Raw genomic sequence first — 25,911 nt, 5'->3', positions numbered from 1 at the left:
ACTAACCGGGAGTGTTTAAAGTGGGGTTGGGTAACTTAAAAACTTGTTTTTGAGTGTTTTGGTGATTTCCGGCATACTCCGGTAACTATTCCGGTCACCGGACTGTGTGGATAAGATTGTCCATATTTGGTAAATTTTCAGGTCATTTCAAAGTTGGTAGAAATCTGTGTCAGACCTTACCTCCTTTTGCCGAAAGTTGACTTACCAACCTGTCACCTTTTCACCAACCCATCACTTTGTGCCAGTGTGTCAGAACCTCTCGAAAGATATCCTTCGACCTCGAAAGACTATCTTTCGATCAAAGAAGGCTCGAAAGATTATTATCCTTCGACCCATCCTTCGAAGTCCGAAGCATATCTTTCGATAAAGGAATCTTTTCGAAAGACAGGTGTCCGAAAGATAAGGATTTAACTCGAAAGATAAGGATCTTTCAAAGGGGAATCCTTCGAGTTCTTGAATCTTTCGAAATCATTGTTCGAGATTCAACAGTGATCTTTCGAGCACTGTTGATCCTTCGAACAAGATTTGATCTTTCGAAGTGGGGTCTGTTTATTGCTAACAAGTTTCTGTTTTCTTTTAAGATCTTTCGAACTAGGGTCCTTCGACTGTGTGTGATCTTTCGGGTGCTCATCATCTTTCGTGACTTGGACATAGAATTTATTTTTCTTGTCAAAGATGAATCCGAGTTGGTGGGGAAATCCGGCTCCAGACAGTGGAAAATACATGAATACCAGTCAATCTCCATCATGGGCCGAATCTCCGGTATCTACATCCTCACAAACAAATGCCACTCCAGCTGGTCAATGGGCGTTTGTTTCAAATCAAACTCCGAGTATTCAAAGTCTTCTACTAAGCGAAAGTGAAACCGGAAGTTTGAACAGGCCTCCAAAGTTGATGCATCTTAATGAATATCCGGGATGGGTTGATCGTTTCCATACATACATTCTTGGTCAAAATACAGAGTTGTGGTTGCGGTTCACTACGGAATTCGATCAATCTATCGAGGTTGCTGCTTCTTCGACAGCTACATTTGCCGATCTTCCTGATGATCAAAAGAAGACGTATGACTTAGAAAAGAAAGCATACGCTATTCTCACTCAAGCACTGAGCAAGGATATTTATCATCAGTTCGTCAGTTTCAAGACTACGAAGAAGCTGTGGGATGCATTGAAGACAAGAGGAGTAGGTAATGAAGCCACACGTCAACTACGACGAGATCTACTGAAGAAAGAATTCGATGGCTTCACATGTATGGATAAGGAGTCCTTGGGAGATATGACAAGCCGTTTCTATCACCTACTTACTGAGCTGACCAACTTTGAAGTCACAACGACTCCAACAGAGGTGGTAAAGAAGTTTGCCGATGCATTGCCTCCTCAATGGAATAACTTCCTGGAAATCTTGAAGTACAACGGAACGTTGAAAACTACAAATATCAACGATTTCGTGCAGCTTCTGGAGAACAAGGATCAGGAAGAAACGTTGAAGGCAAAGAGAGTTGCAGTGCCACAGAATCCAGAGATGTATTATGGCACCTCCACTTCTTCATCTGCAAAAGCCGGTTCACATGCTCCACTTCAAACGGCGTTTGTCACAAGCACGGATATGTATGGCAATCCAGTGCAAGTTCCTGTAAAGCCGCCTCCAACCACAGATCTGTATGGAAATCCAATACAACCACCTCCTCCTCCTCCTGCTCAACAACCACAATATGCGTGTTATGGAGGAACATCATCTGCTGCAGGTCAACAATCAAAGCCAAATACAGTACAGCTTGACACTTCAAGCTTCTCTAAAGTCAGTGTAGAAGTAGCTAAGGAACACATGGAGCTACTTAACACTGTAGTGAGCGCGTACTGTGGGTTGATAGAAGGTCAGATTGGAAACATTAATCTGACACAAGAAGATTACAGGCAGATTGATAAGGAAGAGATGGACTTGATGGATATCAAGTGGGCCTTTGCGAGTGCTGTGAGAAGAGCAAAGGATTGGATGGAAAGTACTGGCAGAACCAGCTTGGAAAGTAAGCGAGACACCAAGTATGGGTTCGATAAGCAGGCTGTTAAGTGCTTCAACTGTGGTGAACGGGGCCACTTTAAAAGGGAATGTACAAAGCCAGCACAGCACGGGAATCAAAATCCCTTCAGAAACCGAGGCAACCAGCAGAATCAGAACAGAAACACTGAGCGTTCATTGGTGCCTGCAAATAACCAAACCAACCGAGCACTTGCAGTTCAGGTGGATGAAGGTTGTGACTGGTCAATCCAGTTGGGTGGTGATGCTCCTGATGGAACAGCATGTTTTGCTCAAATTGTGAAAGAGTTAGTTCACACCAGTGGTAGAGAATCTTCTGCCAGTGGTGGTGAATCGTCTGAAGATGAAGACTCTTCTGGTTATAGCAGGAGTGCTGATGAAGAATCATCCAATTCTGGTGATGATCATATGGGTGAGACATCAAATGCAGCAATCGATGCAGATATTGATGAACTTTTGGAGGAAGCTGCAGCAGAAACTCAAAGAAGATCTATTCTGGTGGATCAAGCTGCTTATACTTCATCTTCTCTCCATTCAGCCTTTATGGCTAATGTCGAAGGTTCATCAAGTCAGGTATGTGTCGATGAACCCACTGCTGTTAATTGTGATGAATGTGCTAGGTTGCATGCTAGATGTGCTGAAATGGAGAAAAGTATGTCTGAGTTGCAAGGCAAACATGATGCTTTACAAGCTAGTTTGTTTGACTTGCAAGACAAACATACTACTGTGAATGAGAATTTGAGTGACTTGCAAAGTAAGCATGACGCTTTGCAAGAAAAATATGATGTGACCTTTCTCCACAATCAGAAATTGACTGTGGACCTCTCTAAATGCACAGAAGCCAACATGTTTTATGAAAACCATGAAAAAGAATTTAAGTCAGTAATTGAAACATTAAAGAAGGATAAAACTGAACTGACTAAAATGGTTTCAAGAAAACAAACTGATATTAATTTGTATATATCTCGCCTTGAGAGTATGCAAAAAGAGATGGCTTGTGTGAAAACCGAAAGTGATGCGATCCAACTCAAGCTAGACAGTTATTTGAGTTCTAGCTATGTGTTAGATCACATCATTGACGTTCAGAAGGAAAAGAGAGATGTCACATGCATAGGGTACAAGAAGTGTCCACCACCAGTGAGACATAATTATGATGCCATGCCTGATGAAGAGGACAGGGTTTTCTTTGAACCTTCTGTGCCTCTAGATGTTAAGGAGTTTGCTGCAGGACTCGGATATCAAAAGGAAGTATCCTCAGATTCAGATGTGTCAGCAGATACATTTGTGAGTGCTGAACAGAATCAAGATCCTCCAGTTGTGATTGAGGATGCTGATTCGTCTGATGATGAATCTGACGATACTGTCCCAGCAAAGTCTGATGCGGTAGCCAAAAATGAGGACATACCTCTTGAGAATCACATTCTATGTGATCCCCCTGTTCAACCCGCTAAGACTGTTGCAACTGAGTCCTCATCTGCAGAAAAGCCGGAGAGTGTGAATTTGCTGTACACTCTAGTTGGTGATGATAAAATTTACTCAGACAAAGATTTTCCCATTAAGAATGTTAATCAATCCTTAATCTGTAAAGTCTTTGAGAATTCGACGAGTAAGTTCTTGGGAAAGGCAGGACCTAAAGTTACAGTTACACAGTGTCCTCCTATTCCAAAAGCTGAAATCCGAAAGCAATTTGGCAACAAGAAATTGCCAACAGTGCCAACACAGCAAAATCACACCAAACCCAAAGGTAAAGCACCGGCTCAAGCTGACAAGAAGCCGAACCAAAAGAAGAAGAAAAAGGTTAACTTTGTGAAATCGACGGGAACGGACAAAATTGAAAAGTTTGAAAATCAATCTAACTTAGATTTTGTCAAGAAAGCTATTGTCGAGAAAAGAAATGAACCAAGTAGTTCAAAGCCTAGTACCTCGGGCTCACAAAGTTCAACATCTTCGGCTAAGCGATCACATGATTCTTCGGGGTTTGTTGAACGAAGATCATGTTTTGAGTGTGGAACCATTGGGCACATTATTAGAAACTGCCCATATCTTCATAAGCAGAAAGGGAAGGTTGATGATCCCCGTGGTAAGACTGACCGTAAGCCATCTGTTTCAACAAAACAAGATCCCCGACTTGTAAAAGAAAGGGAAAAGAAACAGAAACGCCAACAGGTCAAGAAGATTGAAAAAGCAATTAAAACTGATGTGGTTCAAAAACAATCTGTTGATGTAAAACCAGAAAATTTCAAAACTTCAAACTATCAAGAAGTTAAAATTTTAAAGAAAGACACTGGTAAAACAAAACAGACATGGAAACCTAAATCGGTTACTGAATCAGGGGGACCATCACAATTCACCAACCATCAAAGACAAGAAGTTATTGTCATTGATGAAAATGGAAGACCCAAGACCACAATGGCTTGGGTCCCCATCTCCAACTAATTCATTTGAGTTCATGTGCAGGGTGCTTCAGGAGGAACTATCAGTAGTCATTGGATTGTTGATAGTGGGGCATCCAGGCACATGACAGGCGACATGAAGCTTCTCTACGACGTTAAATCTATTAGAGGAGGTTATGTTGCTTTTGCTGGAGATAAAGGTGGATATATAACGGGTGAAGGAATGATATCTAACGGGATTGTCAGCTTTGACAAGATCAATTTTGTGCAACAACTTGATCACAATCTTCTTAGTGTTTCTCAAATCTGTGACAAGAAATTCTCAGTACACTTTGATGCTAATGGATGTTATGTGCTGAAACCCGGCTTCAAAATTCCAAAAGAATGGATTCTCTTGTCGGCTCCAAGGATAAATGATTTGTACGTCCTTGACATGAGCCAGGTTATTACTACGTCTGCACAAGCAACATGTTTCGTTTCTAAAGCCACAGAAAAAGACACTATCTCTTGGCACAGACGAATGGGTCACATTCACTTACGCAAAATGAATCATTTGGTTTCAAATGAATTGGTGAATGGTGTTCCCCTCAAAAATTTCCATCTTCAAGACGTCTGTGTTTCGTGCCAGAAAGGAAAGCAAACAAAGAAGAAGCACCCTACAAAGAAGATCAACACGGTGGCAGTTCCTCTTGAACGCTTGCACATGGATTTGTTCGGTCCTGTCAAGCACAAGAGTATTCGGGGTGATCAATACTGCCTCGTGGTTACTGATGATTATTCAAGATTTTCTTGGGTTGCGTTCATGGCACACAAGAATGAAACCTTTGGCATCATCAAAAACTTGATCATTCAGATTGAGAATTTGTATAAGTTGAAGGTTAGGCGGATACGTAGCGACAATGGTACTGAATTTAAGAATCATTCCATGGCGGAGTTCTGCACTTCAAAGGGTATTCTTCATGAGTTTAGTGCAGCTTATACTCCTCAACAGAATGGTGTCGCTGAACGTAAGAACCGCACATTGATCGAGACTGCTAGGACAATGTTGGTAGAGTCACAGTTGCCCATTCCATTCTGGACTGAAGCTGTGGCCTCTGCATGTTACACATTGAACAGAGTCCTTACAGTCAAAAGACACAACAAGACCTGCTTTGAGCTTCTTCAAAAACGGAAACCAGATTTGTCTTATCTAGAACCGTTTGGAGCTCCATGCACAATCATCGATCCTAATGGAAAGTTTGGGGCAAGAGCAATTGATGGATACTTTCTTGGGTATGCCACCCCTAACTTACGAGTCTGGAATCTAGAGACTAAAAGGGTCGAGGAATGGTCTGAGGTCAGAGTACAAAGGCACACCTTGCCAGTCAAAAATCCGGGTCAACCTTGGATGTTTGAGTATGATGACTTTTTCAATTCGATCAATGTTGAAGCCGTTGAAGAAAATGCTGCGGCTAGGATGTTTTTCGAGAGTGACAATGCAACAGTTTCACCGGTGGTTCGTCCAATTCTTGTTAATCAAGAACCATCTTCTTCGGTGAACAATAATACTCTCAACAATGAGGATTTTCATGATGCAAACGAATTGAACGAATCTTCAGAGGATGATGAATTTCTAGATGCAGATCAGGAAGCTCCTACAACAGCAGTTCATGGTACTTCAGAGGGTACTCCTCCAGTAGATGCCCATAGAACAGCTGAGGCTACTGCATCATCCTCTTCGTCAATTCCGGGTCTTGATTTGGTTGTTGATCTTAATCTCAACAATCTGGGTATAAATGTTCCAGTTCCAGATAATCCAGAAACAAGAATTCATAATACCCATCCTCAACAAAACATCATTGGAAATGTGCAGAGTGGCGTTCAAACAAGAAACATGTTGCGAAACAACAACAATGCAGGCTTGTATGCAGCTATTCGAGAATCCGGGCAACAAAACGACTGGTCCTTCGCGTGTTATGTCTCACAGGAAGAACCAAGAACATGGAAAGAAGCCTTGAAAGATAACGCTTGGGTTGAAGCAATGCAGGAAGAACTGCAACAGTTCCAGAAGCTGGGTGTCTGGAAACTCGTAGAGAAACCTGCTGGATACAAGAAGATTGGTACCCGTTGGGTTTTCAAATGCAAAAAGGATGACCGCGGAGTTGTTATCCGAAACAAAGCACGTTTAGTCGTTCAGGGTTTTCGTCAGATTGAAGGGATCGACTACAACGAAGTCTATGCACCAGTGGCACGTCTCGAAGCAATTCGAATCTTTCTAGCCTATGCGTCCTTCAAAGGATTCAAGGTTTATCAGATGGACGTGAAAAGTGCATTTTTACATGGTGTGGTTGAAGAAGAGGTGTACGTCGAACAGCCTCCAGGTTTTGAAGATCCTATCCATCCCGATCGGGTTTGGTTGCTAAACAAAGCTCTTTATGGTCTTCATCAAGCACCGCGAGTTTGGTATGCAACCTTATCTCACTATCTGCTGGAGAACGGTTTTCGTAGAGGTCTTATCGACTGTACTCTTTTCATCAAGGAACAAGATGGAGATCTTCTTCTGGTACAGGTATACGTTGATGACATTATTTTTGGTTCTACTAATGATGTCTTGTGTAGGGAATTCGAGCGCATTATGCAGGATAAATTCGAGATGAGTGCTATGGGGGAAATGACTTTCTTCTTGGGCCTACAAGTACAACAAACGGAGTCTGGGATATTCATCCATCAGACTAAATATGTTGGTGACATCTTGAGCCGGTTCCAGATGTCTGATGCAACGCCCATTGGTACCCCATTGCCAACTAATCACGGAATTACTCCAGATTTGAAGGGAGAAGCTGTTAGTCCCTCAAACTATCGCGCTATGATCGGATCTCTTATGTACCTCACAGCATCAAGGCCAGACATAATGTACCCAACATGCCTGCTTGCCAGATATCAAGTTAACCCGAAGGCCTCACATCTTGCTGCTGTTAAAAGGATTTTTCGTTATTTGAAGGCGTACCCTGACACCGGTCTGTGGTACCCTAGGGATAATAACTTTGAATTGGTAGCTTTCAGTGATTCTGATTTTGGCGGATGCAAAATCGACGGTAAATCCACAACGGCTGGATGTCAGTTCTTAGGAAATCGCCTAGTCACATGGCAGTGCAAGAAGCAGACGTGTGTAGCTACATCAACATGCGAAGCTGAATACATTGCTGCCTCAAGTTGTTGCTCCCAAGTTCTTTGGATTCAACAACAAATGCGGGACTACGGTTTTGAATTCCTAACTACTCCTATTTACGTTGATAATTCTGCTGCTTTAGATATCACTAAAAATCCTGTGCAGCATTCAAAGACCAAACACATCGAAATCAAATATCACTTCATACGTGATTGCTTTGAGAAAAGGCTAATCGATGTTGTTAAGGTCCACACCGATGACCAACGTGCCGACTTATTTACCAAAGCTTTTGACAAATCTAGATTTGATTTCTTATTATTGGTAAACGGCATTAAGGTCAAGCAAGAGTAAAACCAACATCGGAAAATCATTTTTGTAAATACCTTTGTGTTTTAAATTTGTCTTAGTTTATTGATTTTAGGGGGAGTAAATCCAAAAATCTGAAAATCCAAAAACATCGAAAAATTTCAAAAACACAAAAACAATAGAAAAACAAAAATGAGTTTCCTGGCGAGCAAAAGAGAAAATGATAGTACATCAGTGGTCTATCCATACCTCTTTAAACATTAAATGAAAAACGATAAGCAGCTCTATATAAGATGTATCGGTAGGCTCACAATCATTTTAAAGTGTGCAGGGTGATATAAATCTTAATCGACTGAAGACCAGGTGGGAACCATTCATTGGCATATGGTCTTAGTACCGAAATTTCGTTTGATAGATTGCCGAGGTTCTGAGATATTCGGTCTTTATGCTGCTTATCATCTGGGTATCATGGTTGTATCTTTTACCGAAAAATAACGGGGACGCAAGTCTAGATCTTCCATGATACTATACATACGTGTACATAATACATACTGTATTCGACCTCAATAAGTGATAAACAATCACATGTCCATATCAAATAAGTGATAAAAATATCACATTTATCCGGGTGTCAAGTTCGTCTCTCTGCTGTACGAAAGTACTGACCTGTTCACGGACTTGCACCTGTGCCCTCATGCATATGAAAATCAAGTTCCTCATCAATAAGTGATTATATCACATAGGGCTTGTTTTCAAATCAAAATAAGTGAGTATCTCACAGCTTATACGGTCAAACAGATGATAATCGGTATACTCACCGGTAAGATGAACTCTCGTGCATACCTTGATACGGGAATGTGTCGTGATGTGGATGAACACCGGTCGGTAAGTATAAATCATACCTTAACGTATCCCCTCGCCATGATTACATCTGATAAGTTGAGCTTAAGTGGACAACAATACCGATAATTGTTATAGGATGCTTATCTTAATGTTAACTAACTGAACAACAAGAGTGTTTTGGCATGACCGTACACTGATATGATTCTCTTACCCTCGAAACTCGCAAAAAGAATGTTTGTATATATTTATTTATTTACTGCTTAACTTTTATTGCTTTCTTTTAAACAGTTTCGTCGTTTGGTGCATATCAGCACGACATTAGCGGTGATGTCGTTTGATAACACTCAAAGGATTTTAAATTGTTGTCTTTTACTTTCAAAAATACCAAAAAGATTTTAGGTGTGTTTTAATATAAACTTTATAAAAGCCAAAAAGATTTTATTTCTGCTTTATTTTCGATCGTACGATGTTGGAGCTCGAATCTTCGTTACCTGAAACCTGACTGAAAACCGAACTGACTAAATCTTCATAAACGGTCAAAATTTGCATGTTTTGAAAGTTAAAATCTGAAATTGATAAATTTGAAAAACTTTCAGACTGTCGGACGGTGTTTGATTGTGACATGGTCATCCGTGTGTCATTTGTTTATGCTAACTATATTCCAAGCAGTTGTTCTCATTACGCGTTTAGATTTCTTGCATGTGCAGATTCTAAAGGCTAGGAGAACATGGTCGATGACAAGCTCTGGAATCAAGACATGACGTGAAGGCACTCAACTGATGAAGATGATCGAGTTGCCGCTGGCCATCATCAACACCACAAGGATCTCACTTCGTAAAGATCAAGTCATTCACGAGCATAACTCAAGGGGGAGCTTATGTTAAGGGGGAGTTTGTCAACACACTTCCTATATGATACGGGTAGTTTGTTGATACACTCTCTGCTTTCAAGACGTGAAGACTTTGAAGATCCTCCGACAATGAAGACTTGAAGGGACATCAGTTTTTGAGAACTCGAAGACCAAAGACCGTCGAAATTCGAGACGAGTCTACAACTATAGAAGATAAAGACAAAGCTACAGCCAAGGGGGAGTTTGTTGGTGCACTTGTGTCTGTACTTTGTCTGTATTCGGTCTGTATGTAAACGATGTCCTTGTCAGTCCTGTAAGTTGACAAAGTCAACCGTCCTCCTGGTTTGACTTAGTCAACAGTTGAAAGATGTACTGTGTCGAAGGATAAGAGGTCGAAGGATAATGTGGATCCTTCGACCTCATCGAAAGATATGGTTCGAATCATAGACCTCGAAAGGTAATCTTTCGAGGTCCTTGATGATCTTTCGAATACTTGGTCTTCGATAGATGATCCTTCGGACCATCTATCAGATCCTTCGATCAGACATGCTAGGCTGGGTATATATATACCCATGCAGTGTTGAGTTTAAGAGAGATGCACACAGAAAAGTCACACAGAGAGACACACAGCAGAGAGCATCCTGTCCGAAACACTCACACACTTTGAGAGTTTATAGAACATTTCTGTAAACATTGAGCTTGTAACCGAACCCTCATTGCATTAATACAAGTTGTGTTAATCGGTGAACTTGTGTGTTTGTTTCTCTACTTGCTACTAACTCGGTTTGCTTGCTAGCTGGGATTCCGCACTCGCTAGTAGGTTTGTATAACAAGGTTTAGGTTCGTTATCCTCCGTGAAAAAGGGACCTATAGTCATGAGTTTGACCCATTATTAATACTAGTTCATAATTTATAATATTACTGTATGAAAAATTATAAAAGAAACCTAATCTATACCCATAACTCATGATAAACATAGTTACAATTAATGTCATTTACATGGTAAATTCTAACTAGTTATGAATACAAATATGATTAATCATATCATTTTGTAACTTACAAATGGTTACTCAGTTCTCATTAATCTTTTGTGTTTATTGCAATTTTTTTAGAATGGCAATTCACACACTTCATAATTTCAATATTGAACTTCATTGATTTGTTAATCACGCATGGTTACTCATTTTTTATCCAACATTTTGGTATCACTAGACTATGTAAGATTAAATATATTATGTATTAATATTTAATCTATAGTCATTATAATCATTTACATAATATAGATCAAAATATATAATAACCTATTAAATAATTAGTTGGTAATTGTTGATGGACCGTATTACCCTTATTAACTAATTAGGTTTCCTCCTAGGTGCTTATATAAGGAGACTTATGTGGAGGTTAAGGGGTTAGACAGTTACACCATTAGACATACCCCATAAGCATAACATTACATTCGACCTTCATCTCCATAGCCGATACCCTTTTCGGTTTAATCAGTCACCATCATCAGTCAGCACCCTAAGGAGGAACCAGATCACCTTGACAAAGATGTCGAACTCCATGTCGTATTCTCTCACTGGATTCTCCACTGCACTGTCTGCGGTAACAGGTATGTTTTCATGTTTTCCATTATGTTTAAACAGAACTGAACCAACATGTGGTATCAGAGCATATGTTGATTAGTCAGTTCTGTTTTCGTATCCATTAATTCTGGAATTGAAATATGGAAAACGGATTTTTTAACTTAATAAACTAACAGCCGGTTTTGAGTCGAATATGTCCACTCGAGATCACTGTTTTTGGAAAAGGATAATCACATGTTCATTCGAAATCAACTGGATTATGTTTATGACCGAAATCTGTTTTAAAAACCTTAAAAATTCAGGTTTCGGGTTCCAGAATTTATGTTTTATTTTTTTAGGGTTCATCATGTTCTTAGGAAAATTCGAAAATTCTGTTATGTTTTGGAATGTATTTAGGATTGATGAGTGTTTTTCCATGTTTGATCCAATTTTATCTTTTAAGTTTATTCGAAAACTGTTAAAAGATATACAGTTATAATTTTTCGAAATATTTTGATAAAATTAGATCATCTTAAAACAAGAAATCATATCTCATAATCCCTTAGAATTCGAGTTTTCAGTTATTATCACAATAAACAGCTAACAACAGTGGGCTCGAGACCATCAGATTACGACTCGAGACCATCAGTCTCGACTCGAGACCATAAGGTCTCGACTCGAAATCATCAGGTCCTTAAACCTTCATAACTCGAGACCAACAGATCTCGACTCGAGACCATAAGGTCTCGACTCGAAATCATAAGGGCTCAAAAGTTTACAACTCGAGACAAAGGTCTTGACTCGAGACCATAAGGGCATAACTCGAGACCATAAGGTTGCGACTCGAGACCGTGGTTGCGACTCGAGACCTCATCATGAGTCGAGATCTCATAAGATATAGTAGTCGAGACCATGGTTCCGACTCGAGACAACAAGGTTGCGACTCGAGACCTCATAACTGACTCGAGATCTCATAACTCAGTTCGATCCGCGCTAACGAGCGGTTTGCTATTAAATAATTGGTTTTGTAATTACTTAGTTAATTAATCAGAATCAGATAATGTTTTACAAAACCAAGATGGCTTAACTTGAATGAGCTTCTTATGTATCATTTCTGGCCAAAGCTGATTTGATACATCTACTTATCATTCAAGTATTATGAAAGCTATGTTGAGTGTGCATCATAAACATGAATGTCTTAATATCTGGCCATAGCTGATTTAATTCCTTCAAAGATGGCATACTCAACAAGTGCATAACTAAAGTGACTGTCTCAATTTCTGGTCAAAGCTGATTTGTTACAACCACTTTGCACAAATGCTTAAATGATTACACTTCTGGCCAAAGCTGATTTGTCTTCGTTTAAGTAGAATTTTTTTAACTAAGTCTATTATTTTGATGTTAGTAATAGACAATATCACAGCTTCATAATGTAAAATGGTCATTATTTATGCCTGCCTTAGTTTAACGTGCCCTTAGATCACATTAGGACTTCTTTCTTAGTATCATAACTTGCTCATCTTATTTCCACTATCAGCGCCCAATTGCGGGATTCCACCTTTGACTAGTGATAACTTTGCCGCATGGAAGGATGCTCTCATGCTTACACTTGGATTGCTGGATTTTGATTATGCTCTAAGAGAGAATAAGCCAGCGGACCTTACCACTCAAAGTACTGCTGCTGAGCAGTTAACTCATGAAAAGTGGACTAGGTGTAACCGTATGTCTCTCATGTTTATAAAGCAGTCCATAAGCAATGCAATCAGGGGAGCTATTCCTGATTCTGAAGATGCTAAAACCTACTTGGAACATGTGGAGGCGCAGTTCAAGGGGACATCTAAAGCACACGCTAGTACTCTTATTCTCAAGCTGGTGACGACTAAGTATGATGGGAGGAGCGGCATTCGCGAGCACATCATGATGATGAATGACATGGCCAATAAGATGAAGGGGCTGGGAATGGAAATCAGTGATGGTTTCCTTGTTCATTTTATCATCACTTCGCTTCCTTCGTCCTTTGAAGCATTCAAGATCAATTACAACCCTCAGAAGGACAAATGGACGATGAGTGAGCTGGTCTCCATGTGCGTACAGGAGGAAGAGCGTATGAGGATGGATCGCACTACCGATGTTGCTAACTTCACCACCTCCAACTCTAAGAAAAGGAAGAACAATCATCAGAGGAAGGATGCTTCAAAAGTCCAAAGGCCTAATCCTAATACAAGTGCACCTTCCAGCTCTAAGAACTCCTTAGGCAGTATCCGCTACAAGTTCTGTAAAAAGACAGGACACATGCAGAAGGAATGCCCTGACTTTAAGGAGTGGCTGGCTAAGAAAGGTAACAATTATTTTATGATACTTGAGTCCTATAATTTAAGTGTTCCTGCTAATTCTTGGTGGTTTGATTCTGGTTCTATGGTTCATGTTACCAATTCAACTCAGTGATTCCTTTCAATCCGGGAGCTGGAAAGAAACCAAAGAACGCTTAAGGTTGGGGATGATCGAGAATTAGAAGTGAAGGCCATTAGAACATTACAATTAGTTATGAAAACTGGTTTATGTATTAAACTTTATGATACCTTATATGTTCCTGAGGTAACTCGGAACCTTGTATCAGGACCAAAGTTAGACATGGACGGTTTTATTGTTTCCCATGGTCATCGCAAACTCTCTATCCTCTATGATTCTGTTCTTTATGGTACTGGTGTTCTGGATGGTGGTCTCTACAGATTAGAACTAGATGATGGCTTTTCCAAATCTTTGTTGTCATATAACATTAATGAATCACTCACAAAGATGAAAGAGAAACGAGACTTAGAAACTTCATCCATGTTGTGGCATCAACGTTTAGGCCACATCTCAAGAGAACGATTAAATCGTCTCGTAAAGGATGAAGTCTTACCTCCTTTCGATTTCTCTGATTTCGGAACATGTGTCAAATGTCTTAAAGGTAAAATGACATTAGCGAATAAGAAATGTGCCACTAGGAGCTCTAATTTATTAGAACTCATTCACACTGACATTAGTGGTCCCTACCAAATCGCTGGCATAACAGGACATACTTCATTTATCACTTTCATTGATGATTATTCTCGTTACATGTACTTGTATCTTATTAAGGAGAAATCTGAATCTCTAACAACTTTTAAAGATTATAAGGCTGAAGTTGAAAAGCAATTAGATCGTCAGATTAAAGTTGTAAGATCAGATAGAGGCAATGAATATTATGGAAGACATACTGATGTGGGTCAAGCTCCTGGTCCATTTTATGAGTTTTGTAAGGGCCAGGGGATTGTGAACCAATACACCATGCCTGGTACACCTCAACAGAACGGTGTCGCTGAAAGAAGAAACCGTACCCTTATGAACATGGTGCGCAGTATGTTAACCAACACTAATTTGCCATTATTCCTCTGGACTGAAGCGTTAAAAGCAGCTGTTCATATACTCAATAGAGTTCCTTCTAAGTCTGTCCCTAAAACTCCTTATGAACTTTGGACAGGAAGGAAACCGAGTCTTAAATATATGAAAGTAGGGGGCTGCATTGCTGAAGCAAAATTTATAATCCTTTCCTAAGGAAACTTGACCCTAAAACAGTTACCTGTTTCTTTATCGGGTATCCGGATAATTCTAAGGGTTATCGTTTCTATTGTCCTTCCCATGTCACCTGTATTGTTGAAACCAAGCGTGCCGCATTCCTGGAGGATTTCAAGGTCAGTGGGAGCAGTACCAACCCTTACGAAGAATTGCAAGAAGTACAAGACGCGGGGGGGAGAGATTCATCGCTTGCCATTACTCCGATTACTCCTCTTGTACCCAATGCAACTACTGTACCTGAAGCTACTGCACCAACTCCTAATTCACATCCACAATCAGAACCTATTATACCTCATGACGAAGGCACATCAAACGCTCAAAACCAAGACAACGCTGAACCCGATAACCCACTCAGGAGGTCATCTAGGAAAAGAAGGCCTACTAATTGGGATGATTATGTTACCTACCTGACTGAAATGGATCCCGGAAAGCTTAATGATCCTATCTCTTACAATGAAGCCATTAGCAGTGATCAGTCTTCTGAATGGAATAAAGCAATGATTGATGAGCTTGAATCTATGAAGAAAAATGACGTTTGGGATTTGGTAGAATTACCCAACGGTGTCAAACCCGTAGGAAGTAAATGGGTGTTCAAAACAAAACTGGATCCGAATGGGAACGTTGAACGCTACAAAGCGAGATTGGTTGCAAAGGGCTACACTCAGAAAGAGGGAATTGATTATCAAGAGACGTTTTCACCTGTCTCTCGTAAAGATTCATTAAGGATCGTCATGGCCCTAGTAACTCATTTTTATTTAGAGTTACATCAGATGGACGTTAAAACCGCTTTCCTTAACAGAGACTTAGACGAAGATGTTTACATGAAACAACCTGAAGGCTTTAAACCTGAAAGTCAGGAACATCTAGTCTGTAAGTTGAAGAAATCCATTTACGGGTTAAAACAAGCATCACGTCAGTGGTACCTCAAGTTTGATGAAGTCATGAAGAAGCAAGGTTTTATGAAGAATCAAGTGGATCAATGCACCTACCTCAAGATGAGTGGGAGCAACTTTACTATACTTGTCCTTTACGTAGATGATATTTTATTGGCAAGTAATAGTTTAGACATGTTGCATGAGTCGAAGCGGTTACTCTCGCATAACTTCGACATGAAGGATCTCGGAGATGCTTCTTACGTCATTGGCATCGAAATTCACCGAGATAGACACAAAGGGATCTTAGGATTGTCCCAAAGGGCTTACATAGATCGTGTCCTTACACGTTACAACATGCAACAGTGCAAACCCTCCGTCGCTCCAGTAGTTAAAGGAGATGTTTTCGGTTCATTCCAGTGTCCGACAACAGAGGTTGAGAAGGAGCAAATGAGCCAGATACCTTACGCGTCAGTAGTCGGGAGCTTGATGTATGCTCAAGTCTGTACTCGCCCAGATATCGCTTATATTGTTGGAATGCTAGGCCGTTATCAGACTAATCCTGGCCTAGATCACTGGAAAGCAGCTAAGAAGGTACTTCGATATCTGCAAGGGACGAAAGACTATAAACTGACTTATAGAAGAAGTGATCATTTAGAAGTGGTGGGCTATTCTGATTCTGACTTTGCCAAATGCAAAGATGACAAGAAATCCACTTCAGGCTATATCTTTATGTTAGCAGGCGGCCCTATCTCATGGAAGAGTCATAAACAACAGTTGACCACAACTTCCACAATGATGGTAGAGTACATTGCTGTTTATAACGCAACCTGTCATGGAATGTTGCTTAGAAATCTGATCACTGGACTCAAAATCGTTAATTCCATTTCTAGACCATTGAAGCTTTACTGTGATAATTCAGCTGCCGTCAGTTTCTCGAACAGTAACAGTTCGATTGGAGCTGGTTTATATCTCGATACAAAATATCTGTTCGTACGTGAACGAGTTGAGGAAAATAATCTTTGTATCGAGTATATTAGTACTAAAGATATGCTTGCGGATCCGATGACTAAAGGTCTCCCTCCTAAGGTTTACGAAGAACATGTTCGGAATATGGGATTTAGTAAAGACCTTGTTTAGCATATTGTACTAGCTTATGTTTTATGTTAATGAAATTTCCTCAGTTTGATTTTGTATGTCTCTTAGAATATGTTCAACCGGTATAATGGCATATAGACAAATAAAGTTACAAATCAAACAAAGGGCTTATGCGTATTTTGATCATGACGATTAGGTTTTAAATTAAGGCTATAGTATGATTAATGGGGGTCCTGAGTCGCATAATGATTCAACGGCTGTATTTCTCTGCTATAGTACTTGTTTAAGGCTAAAATGAGTGTTAACTCCTGATCAGGCTTATCTAATACTCATAGTAAGGGTCTGTTTGGTATGGGGTAATGGAATGGACGAAGGAATGGCGAGAGAATGCAATGGATCATTACCATTCCATGTCTTGTTTGGTTACCATGTGTGAATAGAATGAATTATTATTGTGTATTGTTAGGTAGGCAAGAAAATACGAGATAATAAATCAGCGGTGAGTGGTGGTGGTGGAGGTCGGTGGTACTGATTGTAGGTGGTTATAGGTGGCGGTGGTGGGCGGCGACGGCGATGGGTGGTGGTGGTGGCGGCAAGTGGCGGTGCGGCGGCGACGACGAGTGGTGGTGGCGGCAAGGCGACCGTTGGTGGTGGGTGGTGGCGGAGGTGCGGTGGGTGGCGATGGCGACGGTTAGTGATGGCGTCGACGATGGGCGGCGGCGGCGAGTGGCGTTGGCGGTTGGTCGCGACTGTTGGTGATAACGGTGGCGGCGGCGGCGGCGGCGAGTGGCGTTGGCGGTTGGTCGCGACTGTTGGTGATAACGGTGGCGGCGGCGGCGACGGTGGCTATCGGGGTGAGGTGGTGGCGGGGATGGCTTCGGTGGTGGGTGGTGGTGGTGGGTTGTGGCGAAGGTGGTGGGTTGTGGTGTTGTTGATGAATGGTGCAAAATGGATGGAATGAAAAAAGACATGGGGTGTGGATGGAATGATTTTGAGGGACTGGAATGCCTTTTGGAATGGGTGATTCCATTCCATTGACCAAGCAAACACCTTTTTCTTCATTCCCTTGTAATCATCCATTCCATTCCACCCCTCATTCCTGCATACCAAACACTACCTAAATGATTATTCGGCTAAGTGGGAGAATGTAAGATTAAATATATTGTGTATTAATATTTAATCTATAGCCATTATAATCATTTACATAATATAGATGAAAATATATAATAACCTATTAAATAATTAGTTGGTAATTGTTGATGGACCGTATTACCCTTATTAACTAATTAGGTTTCCTCATGGGTGCTTATATAAGGAGACTTATGTGGAGGTTAAGGGGTTAGACAGTTACACCATTAGACATACCCCATAAGCATAACATCACATTCGACCTTCATCTCCATAGCCGATACCCTTTTCGGTTTAATCAGTCACCATCATCAGTCAGCACCCTAAGGAGGAACCAGATCACCTTGACAAAGATGTCGAACTCCATGTCGTCTTCTCTCACTGAATTCTCCACTGCACTGTCTGCGGTGACATGTATGTTTTCATATTTTCCATTATGTTTAAACAGAACTGAACCAACAGACTAAACGCCCTTTGGTTTGTGTTAATTATATTTTTACCACAAATTTATGATCTTACGCGGTATGAACATGCTTACTCAATAAAGTAGGACTTCTTCATTTAGTTCTCTCTATTAGATGCTGTTATTAGGAACACTTTATCAACATTAGTTCCTTTTAGAGTTAGAATCATATTATCATAAGATAACTTGTCTTTGTTTTGTCTTGATTATCTAAAACAAGCCATTTCGCAATTCATACAATACCGGGTTATAAGGTTAAAATGAAGTATTATGTCTATTAATGTTGTCTTGATTACAATTCATACAATTTTGGGTTTAATCAAGATTTGTTATTTACTTTTTCTTTGATTCTCTCAAACATAACCATACTAAAATTCATTACAATTGTGGTTATAAAAAAAGAATAAACTAATTTCTTAATCTAAAATATTTTGTTATTACTTTCAAAATAGTTAATTTTGGATTTATATGAGAATATGATTATGTTATTACTTTCAAAATAGTTAATTTTGGATTTATATGAGAATATGATTATCCATATAAAAGAACCTCACAAGATCTCAGGGTGTGGTTGGTTTGAATACTTTTTTTTAAATAATCGAAATTTGTTCAAAGAATTGGAATTTAAAACAACAAGAATTAGAACTGCTCATGTTATTATAGCTAATGGCATTTTAGTGGTGGGATAAGGCTTAAGGGTATAAAGAGTAGGTAGACACTTGAGAGTGGCAAACTAAAAAATCAACCAATCAGAGTGCGCCACGTCAATCAGTGAAAAGTGTTTAAACTATGTTGAAAAGTGTTGGAAATGGTTAGACACTTGTTGAAGTGGTAAACTTTTTTAAAAAAGAAAAAAGAAAAAGGCGTGATTGGTTGAGAGATGGCATGGATCCCACCACACACACCCCTCTCACTCTCCTTCCTCCCTTCATCGCAGCGGCAATCCCTCACCGAATTGGCAAATCTTTCATCGGTAAACTTAAGCTGGCATTGGTTTGCCACTGTTTGCCACTTCGGTAAACTTAGTTCACCGATACCACACCGAATACCCTAAGGACCATTAGGTCCTGATTGGAATTCGGACATTTTAAAAGAAATTGGAATTTAAAAGATATGCAAGCCACAAAACAACTTAGAATTAGAATTTCGAATTTAAAAGATCTGGAAGCTACATAACAATTTGAATTGGAATTTGATTGACAAAAAAATCATAAAGGTTTTGTAATATGTCATCCTGACTGCAAACTAGGCCTCGACTGTTACCACTGACTCGGATCGTTGCTGCCACTGATCCAATCGTCGGTTAGCCAAACCCAACAACGCATGCGACCTGACCAAACCTAACCCGACCCGCCGACCGCACCCTAAACCGCTGACCCCGTCCCGACCTGACCGTCTCCCTTAACCCAAGTGTCGGTCTCACTCGACAAGGGTTGGGTGGTCGTTTGGGTCGGAGTCAGCGGTCTGGGTCAGGGTTCAGGCGGCAGTCTGGTTGGGATCCGAGTAGGGGCGATGATCGTGTCCAGGTCGGGCGGTGGTCTGAGTAGGGTTCAATATTGAATATATTAACCTATTATATAACTTAAAAGTTATAATAAATAGTATGTTGAAGTTGTAAAGAATTCAAATTATTAGATTATAGAATTATTTGAAATGTAGTTGGGTGTTAAAAAGTTAAATCAAGTATTCATGTAAGTTTAAGATCGTATTTTGCTGCTTAATGAGCATCTCAATAATTAGTTTTTAGCCACATAAGACCATAAACTAGTGTGTTTGTGAACACCGACAAATCCATGATTTTCCGTAAGTGGAGTCAAAATGGGTCAAGCTCGTACATGTCATACTAACATGGGTCATGTTAGAACATGCCGCATCGGGTCGAAATATTTCTAGTAGCAAAAATAGAATAAACACGTATTCATGCGAGAATATGATTAAAAAAATAATTAAAAAAAGTAAAGAGGTAAGCAAAGATACATCTTAGGGTGGAAGGGGCGTAATTGGGGAAGGTTACGGGGTGTTGGCTTGCTGCGCGGGCAAGGGGCCGCCAGCCTCTATTCGGTGAGCGGGGAGTGGTTGCTACGGTGACTACTCACCGATGCGGGAAGAGAAGAGAGAGAGAGGGTGTTAATGGTGGGCCCTAACCCCTTTCAACCAATTACATATTTTTTTATTTTTTTTAAATTGTTTACCACTCTCCATGTATTTAAGCACCCTTAGTGATTGAGTGTAAAATGGGGAGTGTAGTGGGGAGTCGAGATAGCATGACATTATTGGCTACGAAAAAAAGTTTACCACTCCCCATTTGGGGAGCACTCCTTCCACCCTTAGTAAAATGCCAAAAACATCTTTAAAACTAGGAGTGAGATCGGTATGATTCCGGTTTCGAAAACGCAGACATCAAATATCTAGAAAAGTGGATATCGAATGCCATATCAAATATATCGCTACAGTTCACTACAACACCATACCGCCAATGTGGGGTGGCCCACTTGGTAGAGACACATACCTCCTAAAGGTGAGATCCCAGGTTCAAATTTAGGCAACGAGTATTATTTTAATAAATTTAGGCAACGAGTATTATTTATATAACTTCTATTTAATATATTAAATTTACAAAATAATTAATATTGCACATAAATATACAATAAAAATAATTTAATAATATATATTATGATATATATATATAGAGTAAGGTTAACATACAAAAAGCCTTATCATACATCACGTAGGAGACAATGGTAACCGTTGGATCAGAGGTATAATCACGCATGGGACCACATAATCACGTATGGGACCGACCACATAATCACGCATGGGACCACATAATCACGCATGGGACTATAATCACGCACGTTCTATGATAATAACGCACGTTATATTTTTTGTCATGTATGTTAATGTAGGTTAAGCCTTGAAGTACATTATACTTTCTCTATATATATATATATATATTATATATATATAAGTTATACATAAATATTTATAATATAAATAAATAAAATAATTAACAAATAATAAAGGGTTCGATCACGATAAAAACATAGCTTTAAACTAGCCGAGTTTGAGATGAATGTAGAAAAAAAAATTGTGGTTTCATCCATGGGCGGACATAGCCTTTAAATAGGGGTAGCCCTCGCTACCCCTTGACGCCCGGGTGGTAGTGTAAATTTTGCAAAAATTTGACGTTTTTTTTATTTCGTTACCCCTTTTTTTGAAACATTAACGTTTTTTTTCCATCGAAAGATGGGGTTGAAATATTTGACTATTTTCATGGTTTCTTATTTATTTTTGTTTTTTTTTTTTAATAATAAGTGTAATGATCATTATATATCACGTTAGCAGATTTTCATACTTGGTGAAACTAACCAAATATGAGATGCTGATTACAAGATTATTAATGTAATTCTTGAAAAACAAAATTAAACTTAACATTATAGTTGTAACAAATTATCATATATTAGAAGTGGCAAAATAATGTAGAATGATAGCAAAAGAAAGGGTATTTTGCTTCGTCCAGCTCTTACGTTAATATCAGCACAACCCATTCTATTTGGGCTCTTACAATGGCATTAGCCCAAACCCAAACCATTCTAGCCCACTAATCATGTAGATCACTTTTAAGTCATACTTTGATTACTTGATCTTATATTTCAGTCATCTCAAACGTATAACAATAATCATTAGAATAGTCATAGTTTGATATTAGCCTTTAAGATCTCAAAAGTAAAACAATAATCATTAGAATAAAGTTTATTCTTACACTGTAAACGAAATCATAATAATAATCATAATCATTATTATTCTCCTAAACGCCATGGTTACACCCTCGTAACTGAGCCACGGGAGAATGAAAGCAGAATTCTTTCTAACATTTGCCTACTTAGCCTTGCCACACCGCAATGCGTTTTGTGGTATGTCGTATTCGGTAAAAAGGCTCTTTTCATCGTTCCACACTCGAGCATACAACTGTTGTCCCAAATACTGTCGCGCCCAGTTTGCTGATCTCAAATTCCACATACCCTTGTTGTCCATTGACACCAATATCGAGCTCCAAGATTTTGGGTAAACCTGCAAATCATCAAACAAAATAATATGAGCAATGGAAGATTGATTACCGTTTTATACAACAACAAAACCCGTAAGTTCTTGTATATTATCCATCACATATTTATAGGTGTGCAGTAACGATAAATACAAAGGAAAGCAACCTGTGACTAACTATTTTTTTTCTAATATAATTAACTCGAAAAAACTACAATATTTTGTTGTTTATGCATCAAGAAAGTCCCGGTTACCTGGACTGTGTATCGTGTGGTAGCATCGTTCAGATTGTAGAACTTTTTCCTCAGTGTCGAATTCCATTGCCCGCCACCAAAACTACAAATTGCAGGATCACGACGATAAGTATTTCAATTCTTAATAATAAAAAAGATCAAGAAATGAGAAAAAGAATAAGATGGTTGGTTGGTTACCCGACGCTCCAAAAGTCATAACCATCAAGATGCCATGATTGGACGGAGTTCTCGTTGTTCTGGAAGACGATTTCAACGAAATCATGAAGAGTGAAACCGATTACGGATGGGGATAGAACAGCAGGGCCTGCAGGTGGTGTGGGTTTGATTGAGTTCAGTTTGAATACTCCAGGAATGTTGAAGTAGTCAGCAAGCTTTAATGGGGTGGCTGGGTTGACGTGAGAGACTTTGTTCACAGCATACCTAAGCTTTCCGCCAATATTAGCTTTTGAATTAGCAAGCACAACTGTTCTCGTTATCGGGATTGTTCCATAGTGAAATGCACCTTGAGGGTTGGGCCTTGCTGCATTTGCTGTCAAGTTCCATCTACAATAAACAGATTGGTAAGTAGGGTTAATTTCCCATAAGTGCGAATTTGAGGACTAAAACATAATTAGTTACCTGATTGTTCTCGCCTGTTTCATGGACCAGTGAATCTGATAGGTAGGTGCAATGGGCAATGGTAAAGACGGTTTGGCTGTAGATCCAGCATAATGAAGGATTCCGGTAGCGGTAAGAACTGGTTTTGTAAATCTAGTTGACGCAACAATGTAATAACCTTTCGCTGGGGAGTGAAGTGTTACCAAGAAAGAAGCGGATTGACCAACATGAAGGTCAATTGATTCATAGGATTCATGCAAAGTATGAGCTCCTTCTACTTCAACCAATTGCAATGTATGACCCTGGATCCTAAAGTTAACCGAAGTTGTTAACGCCACATTTGACACCCTAAACAAGTACCTTTGACCTGAAATACATCGAAAATTAAACCAACCCATGTCAGATCGAGTTCATGTCGCACAGTCCAACCAGCCGCTTTTACCGAAAAGAGATCAATAATTCAATACCTGCTCGACCAGTGAAAGATGTTGCACGAGGACTACCATTGATAAGTAGACCGGCAGGCTTAGGAAGTGCTTTCCCGGAGTCCAGTCTTTGTCTTAGCGTCTAGCAAAAGGAAACTTTAACTGTTTATAACTTCCAAAAAACTGTAATATCTTAAGAGAAGTTGATATGTTAGAAAAAACAAAGTACAAACCTTGTGATCAGATTTCCACCAATCACTGACAAGTATATTGAACTCAGCAACAGGTTTAAGATATGGGACAAAAATAACAGGTCTTGCTTGGATATTAAACCCTCCAAAAGCGCCAACAGCTCTATGCATACCGAGCGAAGCAAAATACGAAAAGGTTCCAATCTGATCTTTCACTTGCATATGATAAGTCCACTGTCCACCTGGTGGGATTGGACAGTTTGTTCCCAGCACTCCATCTTGCCATGAAGTCTTTCTTTGTTTTATCCCATTCCTGTTGTCACATTTTTCATAGATTAATTACGCGGTTGAAACAAAATCGCAAAACGAAATTAACAACCTGAAGCTAAAATAACCACATACCATGTGATGAGGAAAGGTTCATCCAGCTTATTAACAACATTAACAATTACATTGTCATTAGTTTCGCACTCGATAGTCGGGCCTGGAAACTGCCCATTGATAAGTATGCCCTGTACAAAAATACGATATTAAGAGTGTTTGTTATCGTTAAACATTACAAGAAGTTGATAAGTGTAGTGAAGAAAGAATATATTACCCTCTGTGGAGTACCAAGAGGTGAAATCTGTCCGTACGTAACTACCCAGTTAAAATTCCTGTAAGGGTCTTCAGCATGGACACAGAAGACACACACCAAAGCCAATAGTCCAAGATAAAATGGTAGGAAATTGGCCTGCTGCTTCATATTGTCGTCAGGCTAACTGAACAAACTGAAAAAGAGAGTGCAGAGTGAGACTCTGCGAAGAGTTGAGATGAAAGTAGAGAGTGATGAGTGATGATGGTGAGATAGATGCAACGGGATTGGAGAATTTATAAAGGCGGGAAACACCAGGAAGCAGAAGAAAGAAGCGATTCCCGGTAAAGAAACTCTGATCGAGTACGGCGCACTTCATGGTGGATATTAATGAAGTAGCAGAAGAAGGTGATGACGAGTTAAAAAAATATGGATGGAGTTTGCTTGTATGATACAGGAGGGAGAGATTCGTCGGTGAAATGAAACCCTAAAATGTCGCAGTGGAGGACGGATCAAACATAATGAAGATGGAGGAAGGAGTGTTTAAGTTAATCGCACGGCGCGAAAACCATGGGAGCCTTCGGTGGATCGGGTCGGACTACTTGCTTATTTGATAAGTGTTTAGCGGTTTATTATTTTTTTTAAATTAAATTTTCATATATATTTTTTTATATTATGCAAATAATGTGCATTTTAGCACCGTCATACCGTTAAACCTTCTTTTCTTTGCTTTGATATATAGTATAGGCAAAAGATCAAATACAAATAATCTTAACATACTAAACATACAAATTGAAGGAAAACCCAAAAAGACAAGGTGGCATTTTTGTAATTACCACCAACTATCAAAGTTACAACCAAAAATACCTAAAAAAACACAAATTTTTTTTTGACATTTTTTATTAAAAAAATCGCTACATTTCGTTAGCAAAAAAAAAAAAAAAAAAAAAAATTTTTTTTTTTTTTGCTGCTACTAAAAGTAGCGATTTTTTAATAAAAAATGTTAAAAAATAAAATAAAATAATTTGTGTGTTTTTTTTTATTTTTTTAGATTTTTTTAGGTTTTTTGGGGGTTTAGTTTTTAGCATTTTAGCTTGGGTGGGGGGGGGGGGGTTAGGTTTTTTTAGGTTTTTTTTGGGGGGGGGTTACGTTTTTTTTTAGGTTTTTGGGGGGGTGGGGGGGGTAGGTTTTTTTAGGTTTTTGGGGGGTGGGGGGTAGGGTTTTTTTAGGTTTTTGGGGGGTGGGGGGGGTGGGGGGTTTAGGTTTTTTTTGGGGGTGGGGGGAGTGGTTAGGTTTTTTTAGGTATATTTGTAGAGTAACTTTGATAGTTATTGATAATTACAAAAATGTCACCTTGTCTTTTTGAGTTTTCCTTCAATTTGTATGTTTAGTATGTTAAGATTATTTGTACAAGAACTTTACCCATATAGTATAAATTGTTCGGACACTACACTTGCTGCTTGGATCGAGGGCGAAGCTAGTGTGTTAGAAGTAGTAGTACGGGTTATCCTTCAACCCGTCTTCGTAGT

General features: G+C 39.4%; 1 protein-coding gene across 1 annotated transcript; it reads right to left on the bottom strand.

Annotated features, from left to right (window-relative positions):
- Window positions 1–21,980: 21,980 nt before the first annotated feature.
- Window positions 21,981–24,650, bottom strand: LOC110928526 (L-ascorbate oxidase homolog). The gene is made up of 8 exons (XM_035977706.1): window positions 24,407–24,650; window positions 24,211–24,320; window positions 23,851–24,121; window positions 23,660–23,759; window positions 23,214–23,559; window positions 22,773–23,138; window positions 22,596–22,677; window positions 21,981–22,368 (listed from the first exon to the last, which is right to left on the bottom strand). Exons 1-8 carry the CDS (start codon window positions 24,551–24,553, stop codon window positions 22,177–22,179), a joined length of 1,614 nt encoding a protein of 537 aa, XP_035833599.1. The 5' UTR covers window positions 24,554–24,650; the 3' UTR covers window positions 21,981–22,176.
- Between the last annotated feature and the right edge of the window lie 1,261 nt (window positions 24,651–25,911).

Source organism: Helianthus annuus, chromosome 9 (genome assembly GCF_002127325.2).
Source record: "Helianthus annuus cultivar XRQ/B chromosome 9, HanXRQr2.0-SUNRISE, whole genome shotgun sequence".
Classification (NCBI taxonomy): Eukaryota; Viridiplantae; Streptophyta; class Magnoliopsida; order Asterales; family Asteraceae; genus Helianthus; species Helianthus annuus.
This window is presented reverse-complemented; position numbering and strand designations above follow the sequence as displayed.

Bases quoted from the DNA above. Each gene is read 5' to 3' on its own strand.
- LOC110928526 (XM_035977706.1), bottom strand. From the start codon at position 24,553: ATGAAGCAGCAGGCCAATTTCCTACCATTTTATCTTGGACTATTGGCT. The intron at 24,321-24,406 runs GTAATATATTCT...ATTTTTGTACAG, and splicing joins CTCTTGGTACTCCACAGAGG to GGCATACTTATCAATGGGCA. The intron at 22,369-22,595 runs GTAACCGGGACT...GATGATTTGCAG, and splicing joins CCACACGATACACAGTCCAG to GTTTACCCAAAATCTTGGAG.